At 40.3% G+C, this 16,654-nt stretch overlaps 1 protein-coding gene across 2 annotated transcripts in view; it reads right to left on the reverse strand.

Moving 5' to 3' along the window:
• Nucleotides 1-15,893, reverse strand: part of IPO5 (importin 5) — a 60,274-nt gene extending 44,381 nt beyond the window's left edge. The window contains exons 1-2 of one of the 2 annotated variants that reach the window (XM_029936514.1): nt 15,835-15,893; nt 15,350-15,429 (exon numbers count right to left, since the gene is read on the reverse strand). In XM_029936514.1, the coding sequence (XP_029792374.1) occupies nt 15,350-15,394 (45 nt within the window). In that variant the 5' untranslated portion in view covers nt 15,395-15,429; nt 15,835-15,893. The remainder of the gene's footprint in view (nt 1-15,349; nt 15,430-15,834) is intronic. The other variant, XM_029936513.1, reaches the window with a different exon arrangement.
• Between the last annotated feature and the right edge of the window lie 761 nt (nt 15,894-16,654).

Genomic DNA, 16,654 nt, shown 5'->3' on the forward strand with positions numbered 1-16,654 from the left:
GGACTCTGTCGGCCAGCTGGGGCCCGGTGTGACGTCGGGAGGGTGGCGGGAGGGTGGCCGGAGGGAGGGGCTGGCTGGCGGGCCGCGCCGCGCCGCGGGGCGTGAGGTCAGACTGGGGAGGTGGGGCCAGCTCCTCAGCGCGGGAGATTTCGGCGCCGCGGGCTGGCGGGCCTCCTCGGCTGCCGCCCGCCAGCCTCTCCCTGCGGCCCGCGGAGCGCCCCACGACTGCAGCCCCCTCAGTCTCTGGGACCCAAAACCCCCACCCCCCGCAAGGGAGGAACTCCTATGAAACCCACTTCCCCCTTAATTCCACCCCCGGGTTCGCAGAGTCCTCTACTGTCAGACCCTCCGACATCCCCCGGGGCTATGACTCAGGCCACCCCTTCCTCCCGGCGGGCTCACCAGTGACTCACACCTTCGGCTTGTCCGGGAGGGGTGTTACTCCGCCCCTGGGCTCTCCCTCCCCTGCCCTCCTCAGCCCAGGGTCGTCCTGAGTTGTACACGTCGCTCACATGCCCCCGTGCCCTCCCCACCCAGGATCCGAGACGTTTTCCTTGAATTCCTTATTTTGGGGTCCCTTTTTTTTTTTTTAATGATTGGGAGACGCTGAGACAGATCACCCTTCCCTAAGGCAATCCTGGTTTGTAGGACATCTGATCTAAATGCTTAATGATTCCTTCCGGTACTGAGGGGCACCCAGAGACCTGATTTCAATTGCATAAACAATACAACCAATCTTCCTTCGCTCCTGGAGCTGCCAAAATGGGAGAAAGCGGTGTTCAAATCAAGGGGCGCTTCTGCCGAGCCCCTACTGTGTCCAATGCTTTGGGCTAAAGGTGACAGTGGGGAAAATAAAAATTCATCTCTGCTTCAAAAGGACACTGGTAGGGAGGAGGTTCCACCCTCCTTGGGTGAGAAGCAGAGTACTCCACTTTTGGCAGCCCGTAGGGAATTTAATTTCCTGTTGATTACTCTAAAGTCCTGCTCTCTGGAAGTCCACCACTTAAAACATTTGCTTTGAAGTGAATGATTTTAAACCTTGGCTGTGCATTAGAATCCGAGCCACTGGGTCCAGCATCTGTGTGCCGAAACCCTGGGATCGCTATCCCGTTGTGATTGCCAGCCAAGATCTTTTAAAGGATTCTGATTTGCGGAGAAGGAAAAAAAAAAAAAAACTCCCTTAGAAAGTTTTAGCTGTGATAGGGGTAAGAGTTCTCTACAAGAGGTCTGCAGGCCTATCTTTGAAGAATTGATGCTTCTTACATGTGACAATTTGTTGTTTTTATGACATCATTTCTTTAAAGATAGAACATCATGCACATTAATTTGGGGTAGGTTTTTGTTTCTTGTTTTGCTTGTTATGTACACGTGTATTGCAGCAGTGGTCATGTCTGGCTTCTGGGAGGCTTTTTCCTCACCCAAGGTTATTAAGATTTTGGGAATTATTTACCCAACCCATTTTATGACTAAGTTACCAGTGAAATAAGATGCATTGCCTAGAGGCTTGCTTAGGGTAAGGCCTGATCTCCAGTTACTTTTTAACGCTTGCTGTGGTATGTGTTTTATTGGCAATGACTCTGTAGATGACATACATTTGTTTAATTATTATTAAATAATAGAAATGGCAACGTATGTCTACAGATTTGTCAAGATAGGGAGCTTTTTTTCCCTTAACTTTTAATTTTTTGAGAGAGAGAGAATATGAGAGTGATCAGGGGAGAGGGGCAGAGGGAGAGGGAGAGAGAGAAGTGCCGTGTGCTGAGGAGGCGCAAAGAGAGGAGAGAGAGATCATGACCAGAGTGGAAAACAAGAGTTGGATGCTCAACCGACTGAGCGTCCCGCGGGCCGCAGAGAGCTTGTTTTTCTGGTGAGGCAAAGCACAAACGTATTCAGGCTACAAATAAAACAAGTTAGTGTTAGTCGTGACATCAATTGCTGCAAAATGAAATGTCAGCCCAGCCTTAGTTTAATATTCTAAGAAGGAAAGAGATTTTTAAGGGTAACGAAAAAAGAGATCCCCAAATAGGAGAAATTCCTTGGGGTGGGTATTAGCCACCCTGACCACCGAGACCAGTTCGTGTCCAGCAAACCTCCTAAGAGGGGATTGCATTTTCAACGGCAGGCTTGACAGTTTAGAGAGGTTGTAATGCTCAGCCTTCAGGGAATGTATTGCACTTAGAAACCTATTTCCCATGGAGGGAGTCTTATTTGTTTAATGAACATAATCTCCCCATAAGAATATAGCTCAGATATTATATAATGACAGTCTTATAAGAATATAGGTTTATTTCCCAAGGGATGAGATGGTAGAAGGTAAAGAACCTTGAACTTGAGTTGAGTGGACTGGGGTCTTTAGTCTCTTCCTTGTGTGAACTTGAATGAGCACTTAATGTCTTTAAGCCTCAATTTCTCATCTATACAATGGAATAATAATGGCTGTTAAGGTATATTATGAATCACAGAAGTTCTGACAGTAAAGTATAATTGGAAATGAAATGGAGTAGAAAGAAGTCTTCCTCACTCCCGATTAGCTGCCATCACTGTAGGTCAGTTAACTGTGAACAGCCAACTCCTGATGCCTTTCCCTTCAGCTTATTAGACCTGATCCTACTACTTCCATTAAGTTTGGAGGCTTATTTGCCAAGAGCATTTACAACTCCTTATGTAAAAGGGTAAATGGAAGACCGGAAGTTTCTCTCAACTGAGAACTTGAAATCTAGGGAATTTAGGATTCTTTTTTTTTTAACTTTTTTTTTTAAAACATTTATTGATTTTTGAGAGACAGAGAGACACAGATCATGAGCAGGGGAGGGTCAGAGAGAGAGGGACACAGAATCCGAAGCAGGCTCCAGGGACGCGGGGCTCGAACCCACGAACTGCGAGATCATGACCTGAGCTGAAGTCAGACGCTCAACCGACTGAGCCACCCAGGTGCCCCGAAAATTTAGGATTCTTGATGTTTGTCAGAAGGTACTGCACAGCCTGGCCATGCCCTCTTTATAATGATACAGGAGGCCAAGACTCTTTAACAGCAGAGCATAAGACTCTTCCTTGGGTACTGCTCTTGATTTTATGGGTTTTGCATTGATTGGAGTGTCTGGAGAAGTTAGGCTTATAAAATCTCTGTGAAAGTTTCTTTCAGCTGGGGTAGAATTTGGTCTTGTCTGTCATTTCTGGTTTATTGGGTGCTGAATGTAAATAAAATAAGATTCTCCCAAATGAACAATCTGTAAATTTTTAAAAGCTGCCCCAGGACTCCAATAGAACCTCAACTACCTGCCCTGGGAGTTTTAAGCATGTGTGCTCTCTCTATATTTTGAGGGTCAGTTTAAATAATAGAAATGGAAAGTATTATAATCTATAACTGTACATAGATGTAAGGTGATGGTATTATTTACAGGTGTTTGTACTAATAGTTAACATGGTACGATGTAAAAAATTGTCTTTGTTTCCTCATCTGTAAAAGGGGAATGAATAATACTTCTGTAATAGGGTGTTGTAGAAATTAGGATAATATTTGTAAATGCACATAGCATGATGTCTGCAGACACCATAGCCCTCAATAGCTGTTAGCTATTATTGGTTAGATGGATTCTAGAGTTAAATAAGAAATAGACCATAGACACATAATTATTATTAAAGCTACGTGTGATATAGATGTGTGTCTTGCACTTGTTATGTATAAAATGTGTTTGCATATCTTCTACTAGTCTCCCTCCCAATTATGGAGATTTAAATGGTATATTGATGGATTAAGTATAGTTAACAGGCAGTTGGCTGATAAGTAAAATTTCTAATGCTTTCTAATATTGATGCTATTTGTTTCTTAGGTAAAGCCAGCAGAAAAGATGAGAACTGTTGAGGAAAGTTGTCTACTGAAAAGAAAATACTGAACTGTTTCCATTTCTTCAGCTGCTTTTTATCAAGACTTTTACGCCCCTGTCCGAGGCAGTCAGAGCATGCCAGCCAGGCAGGGGCAAGTGAAACCTTCTTATTCCCTAAGCACACTATGCACACTAGTCAGCAAATTGTAGAAGTGAACACAGGCAGGGGAAGTTTGGATTCGATTGGTTTCTTTTCTTCTCTCTCTCTCTCCCCCTCATAGTTTTATATATGAAATTCACTGAATGTCTCCAGGTGGTTGGGTACGTTTTAAGGAGGTGTAGAGTTTGGAGGCCAGGAGCTCAGGCCCCAAGACCCAGCCAGAATGGGAGTCCAGATAACGACTTTACAACTTCCGTGCTGTGATCTTACCCAGGTTAATTAACCTTTCTCAGCCCCAGTTTCCTCTTCTATGAAATGGAAATAACAGACGTACCTTCCTCCATGTGTTAAAATACCTGGCACAGTGCTGGCACAGAGGAAATGATTAATAAAGTTAGCTGTCATTACTGATGCAGATCAAAACCTCCAAGATTTGTTAATTCGGATTGCACATCTACTTGTTAAGCTACTGCATTTTCATACTCTTATTATATAAGCAGTCATGTTATAGCAATGCATGTTAAGAAAAAAAACTTTTACGTGGCACCTGGGTGGTTCAGTCGGTGAGGCGTCCGACTTTGGCTCAGGTCATGATCATCATAGAGCATTTTAAGGTCATTTTCAGCTTTAAATGCTACAGTTCTCTGTCCAGAGTGGTAGCCATTAGCCATTGTGGCTATCGGTCACTTGAAATGTGGCTAGTTAGAAATTAGGTGTGCTTTCAGTGTAAGGTGCAGGCTAAATTTCAGAGACTTAGTAGAAAATGAAGAATGACAATTTTATATTGGTCACGTAGAAATGGTAACATATTGGGTTAAATAAATATGTTAATTTATACTTATTAATAAATGATAATTATTAACTATATTAACAATTTTTCCTCTTTTTACTTTTTAAAATATGATTTACTAGAAACTTTAAAATTACATATGTGGGGGCACCTGACTGGCTTAAGTTGGTTATGTGTCCAACTCTTGATTTCAGCTCAGGTCATGATCTCAGGGTTCATGAGTTTGAGCCCCGCTCTGGGAGGGGGGCTCACAGTCTGGAGCCTGCTTGGGATTTTGTCTCTCCCTTTCTCTGCCCCTCCTCCTCTTGCATGCACTCTCCTGCTCTTTCTCTCTCTCAAATAAACATTAAAAAAATTACAAATATGACTATCATTTGTGGTTCACATGATATTTCTATTGAAAAGTGCTTTGTTCAGGAGCAAAATAACCAACTAGCTATATACAAGTGTCCTACATAATCTGTTCATTTAAGTTTAGGAAAAACTTGTCACAAGTGAAAATCAGTTACCTTATAGTACTTTCTGTTGCTTCCAGTTTTCTGACTTGATTCTTAGGGATTTGGAGACATGGTACAGTACTTCCTCAGCAATGTTCCTTGCTTAGGAATTTCCTTTCCCTGCTGGTTTGACATTAAACAGATTTGGGAACATTTAGAATGTAAGTAAGCCAGATTTGATCCTCTAGAATAAATCCTTATAATTAAGTCAAGAACTGATTAAAAGCTGGAGGAAGGAAGAATACCTTTTATTTTTTTTATGTTGATTTTCATTTAAATGTGAATGGATTTTAAAAGCCACAATTTGCTGCCATTTAACACCTGAAATAAAAATACACTTAGCCGAAGAATTTAGTTTTAAGCATTTTTTTTCCTTGAACACAAATAGGTTGAAAATGAAAGGATGGAAAAAGATATACCATGCAATCAGTATCCATAAGAGTCAAAATCGCTATACTGATATCAGACAAACTAGATTTAAAAATAAAATTATCAGAAACTAGGAAGGATATTTTATTATGAAAGAAGGGTCAATCAATCAGGTAGATACAACAATTATAAACACATGTATCCGTCAACAGAGCCCCAAAATACATGAAGCAAAACTTGACAGAATTGAAGGGAAGTTCAACAAAATAGTTGGAGACTTCTATCTGCGTTCTTAATAATGGCTAGGACCACTAGACAGGACCACTAGACAGAAGATAAACAACAAATAGAAGACATAAAGAGCATACACCTTCTAAACCCAACGGACATCTGTAGTACCCTCCATCCACAGAATACACATTCTTCTCAAGTGCACAGGAAACATTCTCCAAAATAGATCATATTCTGGGCCATAAAACAAATCTCAATAGGTTTCAAAAGACTCAAATCATATAATATATGTTCTCTGTTCTCAGTGAAATGAATTTAGAAATCAAGAACAGAAGGAAATTTGAGAAACTCACAAATAAGTGGGAATTAGCCAACATCCTTCTAAATAACAAATGGGTTGAAGAAGAAATCACAGGAAAAATTAGGAAATACTCTGAGATGAATGAAAACAAAAACACAAGAGACCAAAACTTATCGGATGCAGTGAGAGTAGTACTCTTGGGAAATTTCAGAGTTGTAAACATCTTTGGTTAAAAAAAAGAGAGCTCTAATCAATAGTCTTGCCTAGTTTCTTAGAAACCAGAGAAAGAGCAAACTAAACCCAAAGCAAGCAGAAGAGACAATAAAAACAAGAAAGGAAATAAGGGAAATTGAGAATTAAAAAATGAAAAGAGGGGGGGAAAAGTTGTTTGAAAAGATCAACAAAATTGACAAATCTCTGACTACACCCAGAAAAAAAGAAGACTCAAATTACTAAAATTAAAAATAAAAGAGAGATCATCACTACCAAACTTTCAGGAATAAAAAGAATTAAAAGGAAAAACTATGAACAATTGTATGCTGACAAATTAGATAACCTGGATTCAGTAGAAAATCCTAGAAAGTCACAATGACCAAAATGAATTCAAAAAGAAATAGAAAATCTGCATAAACGTGTATATAGCAATTAAAGAGATTGAATTCATAATAAAAAATTTTCTCACAAAATTCTAGGAAAAGATATGGACTTATTGGTGAATTCTACCAAAATTTAAAGAAGAATTAAACCTGTCCTTTCTAAGCTCTTCCATAAACTAGGAGCGAGTGCCAATTTTATCTTGATACCAAAACCAAAGATATCAGAAGGAAAATGCCTACCAATATAAATAACTGATGCAAAACTTCTCAACAAAATCCTAGCAAACTGAATTCAGCAACATATGAAAAGAATTATATATCATGACTAAGTGGGATTTATCCTAGGAATGCAAAATTGGTATAACATAAAATAATTGATCAATGTAATACACTATATTAATCCAATAAAGTATAAAGACCACATAATCATCTCAATTGATGCAGAACAAGTATTTGACAAAATCCAACACCCTTTCATGATAAAAACACTCAACAAACTAGGAATAGAAGGAAACTTCCTTAAATTGATTGCCATTTATGAAAAACCCACAGCTAATAGCATACTTACTGGGGGAAAACTGAATGCTTTTTTCCTGAGATCCAGAAAAAGACAAGAATGTCCATTCTCACCATTTCTATTCAGCATTGTAGTGGACTGTCACACATGGCATGAACTTATATAGAGATAATCCTGATGAATCCGCAAAAGTGTTATTAGAAAAATAAATGCATTCAGCAAGGTTGCAGGATATAAGGTCAATACACAAAAATCATGTATCATACACTAGCCATGAACAATCAAAAAATGAAATTAAGGGGGCGCCTGGGTGGCTCAGTCGGTTAAGCCTCCAGCTTCGGCTCAGGTCAGATCTCACGTTCGTGGGTTCGAGCCCCGCGTCAGGCTCTGTGCTGACAGCTAGCTTAGAGCCTGGAGCCTGCTTCCAGTTCTGTGTCTCCTTCTCTCTCTGCCCCTTCCCATCTCATGCTCCGTGTCTTCTCTATCAAAAATAAATAAAACATTTAAAAAAATGAAATTAAGAAAATCTCATTTATGATAGCATCAAAAAATAATAATATACTCAGAACAAATCTAACAAACATGACTTGTACACTGAAAATTATGAAACATGGCTTATGAAAATTTTTTTTTCAATTTTTTGTAATGTTTTATTTATTTTTGAGAGAGAGACAGCGTGAGCAGGTGAGACACAGAATCTGAAGCAGGCTCCAGGCTCTGAGCTAGCTGTCAGTGCAGAGGCCGACGGCGGGGCTCGAACCCACAAACTGTGAAGTCATGACCTGAGTCGAAGCCAACCAACTGAGCCACCCAGGTGCCCCAAAACATGGCTTAAGAAATTTAGGAAGATCTACATAAATGGAAAGACATTTTATGTGCATGGATTGGAAATTTACAATTGAGCTGGCAATACTCCCCAGATTGACCTACAGATTTAAACAACAGCTACCAAAATTTTAACCACTTTTTCTTCAGAAAAACTGATCCTAAAATTGATATGAATTGCAAGAGACTACAAATAACCAAAAAAATCTCAAACCCAACAAAACCTAAAGAGTCACACCTTGATTTTAAAGCTTACTCTAAAGGCATTGTGATACTGGCATAAGGACAGACCTTTAGAAAGATCAGTAAAATTGAATGGGGGATTCAGAAATAAACCTTATATTTGTGGCCAACTGATTTTTGACAAGGGTGTTATGACGGTTAATTTTATGTTTCAACGTGGCTTGGCTATGGTGCCCAGTTATTTGGTGAAACGCTACTCTAGATGTTTCTGTGAAGGTGTTTGTAGATGTGATTAATGTTTATAGTCCGGGTGACTAAGTAGTTTACCCTTCATAGTGTGGGTAGATCTCATCTAACCAATGGAAGGCCTTCATAGCAAAGACAGGTTTCCAGAGGAAGCAGCAATTCGGGTCTGGTTTAAGACAGATGGCAACACAGAAACACATTTTGGCTTCCTCTGCCAATATCAGACTCTATACTGCAAAACCAACTCATGTCTAAATTTCCACTTGCTGTCCTGCCCTAAGGATTTCAGACATGCCAGCCCCCACAATCACATGAGCTAATTACTTAAAATAGGTCTCTTTTTATGGATCGTATTGATTCTATTTCTTTGGAGAATCTGACAAATATAGGTGCTAAGCCCATTCATGGGAAAGAATAATCTTTTCAACAAATGTTCTGGTACAACTGGATATCCACAAGCAAAGGAATGAAGTTGATCTGCTACCGCACACCATATGCAAACCTCAAAATAGGGCACAGACCTAAATGTAGGAGCAAAACTATAAAATCCTTAGAAGAAAACATAAGACTAAGACTTCATGGCCTTTGATTAGACAATGGTTTCTTAGATATGGCACTAAAATGACAAAAGACAAAAATAAGAAAAGTTAAATTGGACCTCATCAAAGTTAAAAACTTTTGTGCTTCAAAAACCATCAAGAAAGTGAAAAGGCAACCCATAGAATGGGAGAAAATATTTCCAAATCGTGCATCTGATAAAGGACTTGTACCCAGAATGCATAAGGAACTGTTACACTCAATAACAACAACAAAAACCCACCCAATTAAAAAATGGGCAAAACAGACATTTGAATAGAGATTTCTCCACAGAAGATACATGCATCCAAATCACTAATAAATACATTAAAAGATGTTCAACTAGTCATTAGGGAGATATAAATTAAAACCAACCAAACAAACAAAAAAAGAGTATACTGCTATGATGACTACAATAAAAAAAGACCATAGCAAGTGTCGATGAGGGTGGGAGAAATTGGGCCCCTCTTATGGGAACCCTCTGCATTGCTGATGGAGATTTAAAATGGTGCAGTCAATCTGACAGTTTGGCAGTTCTTCAGAAGTTACACATAAAGTTACCATATGACTTAGCAATTCTCAGCTCAAGAGAAATGGAAACATATGTCTACACAAAAACTTGTCCATGAATTGTTCATAGCAACATTATTCATAATAGCCTAAATGTGGAAACAATCCAAAATATCCATAAATTGGTGAACAGATAGATAAAATGTGGTATATCAACTTGGCAATAAAAAGAAACAATACTGGTATATATTGCAACATGGATAAACCTTAAAAATATTATGCTAATGAAAGAAGCCAGGCACAAAACGTCACCTATTTTTTGGTTCCATTTACGTGAAATGTCCAGAAGCAGCAAATCCATAGACACAGAAAGTAGATTCGAGGTTGTCAGGGGCCCGGAGGAGAGGGGAAGGAAGGTGGCCTGAGTACTCCAGCGGGTACGGAGTTCATTTTTGGCGTGATGAGATGTTCTGGAATGTGATAGTGGTGATGGATGCCTAACTCTGTGAATATACTAAAGAAGTGTACATTTTAAAAGTGTGAACTTTATCGTATGTGAATTATATCTCAATAAAGGTGTGACTTTAAAAAATGCTTTTCCTAGGGGCGCCTGGGTGGCTCAGTCGGTTGGGCGTCCGACTTCCGCTCAGGTCATGATCTCGCGATTTGTGAGTTCGAGCCCCACGTCAGGCTCTGTGCTGACAGCCCACTTTGGATTCTGTGTTTCCCTCTGTCTTTCTGACCCTCCCCTGATCACACTGTCTCTCTCTGTCTCTCAAAAATTAATAAAATGTAAAAAAATTTTTTTAATGCTTTTCCTTAGCAATTTGAAGGAAATTGATCCAGACCTCAATGACTATTTTTTTCTATTTTCACACTATTTTTAACTCAATTCAGATACATAGATAGATAGATAGCATTCATAACCTTGAAACCTTCTGAGCATTCCTAAACCATGATTCGAGAGGAAAAGGACTAGGGAGATACAGATATGATTTAGTCTACATATTTTCTGTATATTTGCTATTTATAGCAGTTATCTCATAGTCTGGATTCTATGACATGCAAATTTTACCTCATGCATTATGATGACGTTCAGAGTGGAATATCAATTGTGACATCAATATACAACTCAAATTTGCATCTGCTTGCCAGAGAGATTTTTAGCTCTCTGTAATTAATGAAGTAGAAACAAAAGGAACCTCGTAATATAGTTCATACTCTTTTGTTTAAATTATTTTCTGTTTTTTATTTATTTTTGAGAGACAGAGAGAGACAGGGTGAGCAGGGGAGGGTCAGAGAGAGAGGGAGACACAGAGTCTGAACAGGCTCCAGGCTCTGAGCTGTCAGCATCAGACACCGACGCGGGGCTCGAACCCACGAACCGTGAGATCATGACCTGAGCCGAGGCGCCCCTATAGTTCATACTCTTGAATTCCACCCATGCTATGTGTATATCACTTTATGCCACACTTAACTGTATTAGCATTTGTTTTTAACATTTTGCTTATTCACTTATTTAGCAAATATTTATTGTGCGCCTTCTCTGCAGTGGGCACTGATTGTAAGGATTCGGTGGTGACTAGGACTGGGTTTCCACCTTCATGGAGCTTATCTTTTGGGAGAAGTCAATCAACACATTAGCTGAATAGATTAGATCATTCATATGGTGACCAGTGAAAAGAAGATAATGGGATCAAGAATGGGTGGAGGTGGGTGCTACTTTGGGGAAAGAGTCTGTCGAGGGAGTTATCTGAGCTGAGACTTGAAAGTTCAGCCAAGTTGACGAAATAAACGGGAGAGATTCCTGTTTCCACCAGAGCAAACAGCAAGTGCAAAAGCCCCAAGGCAAAACTGTGCCGGGTGCATTCCAGTGAGGAAGGAAGGGTAGGGCCAGAGGAGAAAGCCATGGAGGGAGGCTGAGAAGCAAGGGGGGAGGAAGATCACGTGGGGCGTTGTGATCTTTCAGTAGGATGACTTTCTCTAAGTGAAAGGGGTTAAGGAAGGGGTATGACCGGTTTTAACAGATCATTAAACATTTAAACAGCTATAAAAGGTCATTTTGCTGCAATATAGGAAATAGGAGGAGGGAGTGAGGAAGCTGGGGGAGCATTAGGAAGTCCCTGGAGTACTCTAGGCAGGAGAAAAATGTGGCCTAGACTCTGGCAATCAACAGTGTCCAAAGTGGTCTGGTTTAAATATTTTTCTTTTGGAAAATCAGGATGTAGGGTGCAGACGCATATCCAAATTAAAAAAAAAGAAAAAAAACCTTCCCCCTTCCCAAACTCATAAAAGTCCTGCCCCGCCTTTGTTCGGGGCTCGCTCGCTCTCAGCATGGATCCACCACGCGTGTAAAGTCTGTGAGCCCGAGTTTAGGCCCCGGCGAGCCTAAATTCGTAATAAAGCCCTTTGCTTTTGCATGTGTGCAAAAACAAAAAACAAAAAACAAAAAAATTAAAAAAAAAAACAAAAACCTGAACCTTAACACAATCTGAGGGCCTTCTGTAAAGTACATTAAAAAACTGAACATAAAATGAGGTTCCCTGGAGGGGCTCTGAGCGAGTGCACGGTCTACAAGCGTAAGCTTCATGAGCTCCATGGTGAAACTTCCTCTGGTCGAAGTAAATAGGAGAAGTCGAGAATGCCTGGGCTTTGGGTCTGAGCAATGGTAATGCCACGAAAATGAAGATGTGTTTGGGGTCAGGTCTGGCAAGAAGAAATCAAGAGGTGAGTTGCATTCGTGGTCAGTCTGAGATGCCTGGTGTAGACATCCAAGTGGTGATGTCCAGTAAGCAGTTGGACAGGGGAGCCGGGAGCTCAGAAAGAACAGGGCTGGAAAAACCAACTGAGTCATCACATTCATAGCATTTAAGACTGCAGAAGTGGATGACGTTGTCTGGAGAAGGGAGAAGACGGTCAAGGGCTCAGGCGTGAGACATTCCAAGCCTTAGGGGCCAGGCAGAGGAGGTTTATAATTCATACATAACATAAACACAATCCCAAGAGGGAACTGATGGTGCTACACTGAATATTACTCGTCACCTTAAATTCAAATGCCCTGTTAATCTCTGGTTGGCAAGGGGTTATCACGTAGGAACCCACTAATGAATGTTAAAAGCTAGTTGGAAGAACAAGTGGCTACAAATGTTGAAGAAAAAGTCAATCTCATAGCATTTTATCTGAAAGGGTTATTTTTTATTTGTAATTTTTTTCTACTCAGTAGTAGTATTTGGTGCTAAAGAAATACTGTTGTATCTAAATTTTATTTAAGTACTCAGCTCTCTTACAATCTAATCTACCTCTCTACCTCTCACTTAGAAAGAACGCTTACTAGTGTGGAATGAAAATAATTACTTAAAGACATTAGTTCAAACTACTACTGAGAAATCAGATGCTGTCTTCCATCTCAATATACGTACGTATCTAGTTAACTTTCTTAAAGCTGACAGAGAGATAATAGTACTTACCCTTTTAAAGAATGTGGAGAGGGAGTGGGGAAAAGCAGGAATGTGTTTTAAGTTCTCAGGGCCATGTAAAATAAGAGTGCAACCATGTTTAAAAAAGGCTTGTGTTGCATGGATTCAGCTCTAAGTATTATCTTTTAAAACATAACTTCATATAGAAAATCTTGATAGAACACAGCTTAAAACTGGAATATTGCTTGGCACAAGTCAAGGTAAGGAGATAGAAAGTGAAAGCGGTCCTATTTTTAAGAGGGTGGTCAAGGGAGGCCTTTCAGGAGAGGTAATATTGTAACATCTGAGACTGTGTAAGGACGCAGGTTTGAGACAATAGAAGGGCACACATTGCCCAAGGCAGGAGGGACCACCCTTGTAATACCCTTAACATTCCTAAGGGCAGGCCTAGACATAGAAGCTATAGGTGATCACTTATTGCTTAAGGCTAGTTACACCCTACTGGGGGTCCTGGGTCTACTCTAATTGGTTAACCCTCTAAATATTGTAATTGGATAAACCTGTTGTATAATAATGATTGGATCACTGTACCTGTGTCACAATTTCCGGTAACGCCCCCTTCCCAAACTCATAAAGGCCCTGCCCCGCCTTTGTTCGGGGCTCTCAGCACGGATCCACCACGCCCGGTAACGTCTGTGAGCCCGAGTTTAGGCCCCGGGCAAGCCTAAACCCCTAATAAAGCCCTTTGCTTTTGCATGCGTGATTCGGTCTCCCTGGCGGTCTCTGGTTTTGGGGGATGATAAAGAAATCTTGGGCATTACAACTGCATTGCTTCATGGAAGTCAATTTTCCGAGAGCAAAATCATTTCAAAGACTCATGTTAAAAATGCTCAACCATTTTTTATATCTGATTTTTCTTTAATCTATAATTGCTAACAAAACTTGGCTCTCTTTCTGTGTCTGAGTGCTAACCTTCTCTACATGATCTTACTCAATCATTGTGTTTAAGCAGTGAGGCTTCAATTATCTTTTTTTTATGAAAAAATGCATTGGGGTCAGGGGGTCCTGGTTCCACTGGGGGCTCCAGCACTAGCCAGCTATGATTCTGAACTCTCCCTGAAGGCTGCTTAGCCTCTACTTTCTCATCTGTAAATTGGGAGTGTTGTTCTTGATCCCTAGGGTATCTTCTCAACCGCGCATGAGGGTCATTAAGTCAGTTTTCATACTGTCTTGAAATAGGGTGATGACTGCAGAAGCCACTTAGGGCTTGCTCATCCTGAAATGAAATTGCTCCGCGTCTCCCAGATTTGAGGTCTTACATCACTGCCTGCTGTTCTTGAAGTTTTTTTTTTTTCATGTTTCCTTTCAGTCATCTGCCACTTAATGTGGCTGCCAACACAAAATGATGGGTGTCTCTGCTTGTCAGCTGCTCTCATTATCTGGTTTGCTGTGTGCTTTGGAAATCAGACAACCACATGCATTAAAGAGGATATGAAACAGACAACACAGGAGAGAGTAGAGCATATTTCCTGTAGGGCACCCTGCCCGACCTTTATGACAATCACTATGTGGCCGCCCAGGTGTTTTTAATGAGGTGGTTCATAACTCTGTTCCAGTGGTTTAATTCTACTCAGATGCTAACGCAATGCCGTCTCCCACAGCTAGAGTTTTGGATGTTCTAATATATATACACATAAGCAAGCATCAGAATAATACAGCAAAACTGATTAGAAAGGTGTAACTTAAACCTTTATGTAATAACGGCATTGCCATTGACAAAACCCCTGTATCTAATAATTTCCTTTGTAATTCTGGCTTCTTTATACTTATTTAGGGGATTAAGTTCTAGGAGAAGCAGTTAAGTAAGGTAATCCATTAGGTTTGTAGTCTTTTTACTACTAGTGGTTGATTTAGTTTTTCCACAATGAAAATAAATTGTTTTCCCTCATTTACTTGACTAGTAATCTCTGAAAATTAAGATAAAAAGTGACCAGCTTCTGAGAGTGCATCACCACAGTATGTAGGGGCCTGAGGCAGGTCCTCAAAAGATTTTAAATAGAACTTATCTTGAGGCACTTGAGAAATTAAAAGTCAGCCCTTGAAAGTCAGACATTTAAGACGACTTCTATAGGAAAGTAGGATAGAAAATCCTTGTGGGTTGGAGTTTGCTTAGTTGGTGAGTAAAAGGCAAAATGATCATGAATATCACAATTGTAGGAAAAAGGAGGACCTTTTAGCTCTAAAGGGAAAAATGCAATTAGCAGTGGCCAGAGACAGAACGAGATCTATCTGATAATTTTAGTCTTACTTGGGTGCTGCAAAGATCCTGATCAGGGAAAACAGCTGTGCCCATACATGGGTCCTGGAAAGGTTTCTCCCTGGAACCACCTAAATGAAATAAAAACTCCTTTCTTAGTGTTTCAGGCTGGCTCTACACATAGAACAGTGGTCTACATTCTTTTGAGCGCCTCTACTCAAGTGATGCTTTCTGAACTACATGGAAGCAGTCACCGGCTAGTTTAAGACGCGGTTTCAAGGAACAATGAGCAGTCATGGTATCCTCATTCCTTCACTCTTGGTTTCTGTCTAGAAACTATTCTAGGCAAATTATTCTCTCTCCTCTCCCTTCCCTATAGATACTACTATGGGGACTCCAGGAGGTAAGAGAGCTAAAATGTCCTCCTGGACCTCACACAGAAAGACTTTCCCTCTAGAATCATCCCAATTGGTCCCTTGGTGTGGATTATGTTCTTAAAGTTTTTCATCTAAAGTTGAGGTTTGGGGATTACTTACAGTAGTCAAAGCTGTTCTCAGGACTGTGGTTGATCCAGTTGTGGGATGTTAATCCCACAGTTCCAGCCTCATGGCTCAGAGAGGTCACCATGGAGACCTCTGACTGCAATTGTGACCCGCTTCAGGTAAGCAGTGCCATGTGATTGGCCTGTTTCCGTTTGCCCACATGCCGGCTTGATAGGCCATCTAGGCATCCAGCCATTGTAGGCTAACTCATCTGTTCCCAAAGCCAGAGAAGGGAACGGGAGCTCAGACCTGAGAACTCAAAACTCCTGCTGTTGAGGGCTCCTCAGATTGGGTACACATGTGTCTCCAACTTCAGCTTTGAAACTGTATGATTAGTTTCCTTGCCTATGGATTTCACTTCTAGTCTAGTAATTAATACTGAAAAGAGAAACTGATCTCTAAAATAGACAAAGATATAGTTCTATGAAAACTAAAAAAATTCCTTATTAAATATGTTTTGGGTACTTTTGGTTTGTAGTTTAAGTTCTTACATGATACATGAGCTTACCAAGTTTGGCCTAGATTGTCCTGGTCCTCCGTGACCTAGTTTTGCTACATCTAATATTCTATTATTAATTGTCATGGATAATTAATTAAAACTAAACTTTTTCTTTAAAATTGTTTCATAAAACATGTTCAAACCTTTTAGGATGGGTCATATTTTTTATTGGTGAAATGTGAGGTCTAAGCACTTTCAAGGTCTCTGTAAATCCTGAAAGTTCCTCAGCTTCATTCCTTGCTTCTTTTCATTTACAACAATCATGTGGTTTATTCTGATATTTTCGCTCATGGCCAGGGGTGATGGCAGTGAGGT

The sequence above is a fragment of the Suricata suricatta genome, chromosome 4 (assembly GCF_006229205.1).
Source record: "Suricata suricatta isolate VVHF042 chromosome 4, meerkat_22Aug2017_6uvM2_HiC, whole genome shotgun sequence".
NCBI lineage: Eukaryota > Metazoa > Chordata > Mammalia > Carnivora > Herpestidae > Suricata > Suricata suricatta.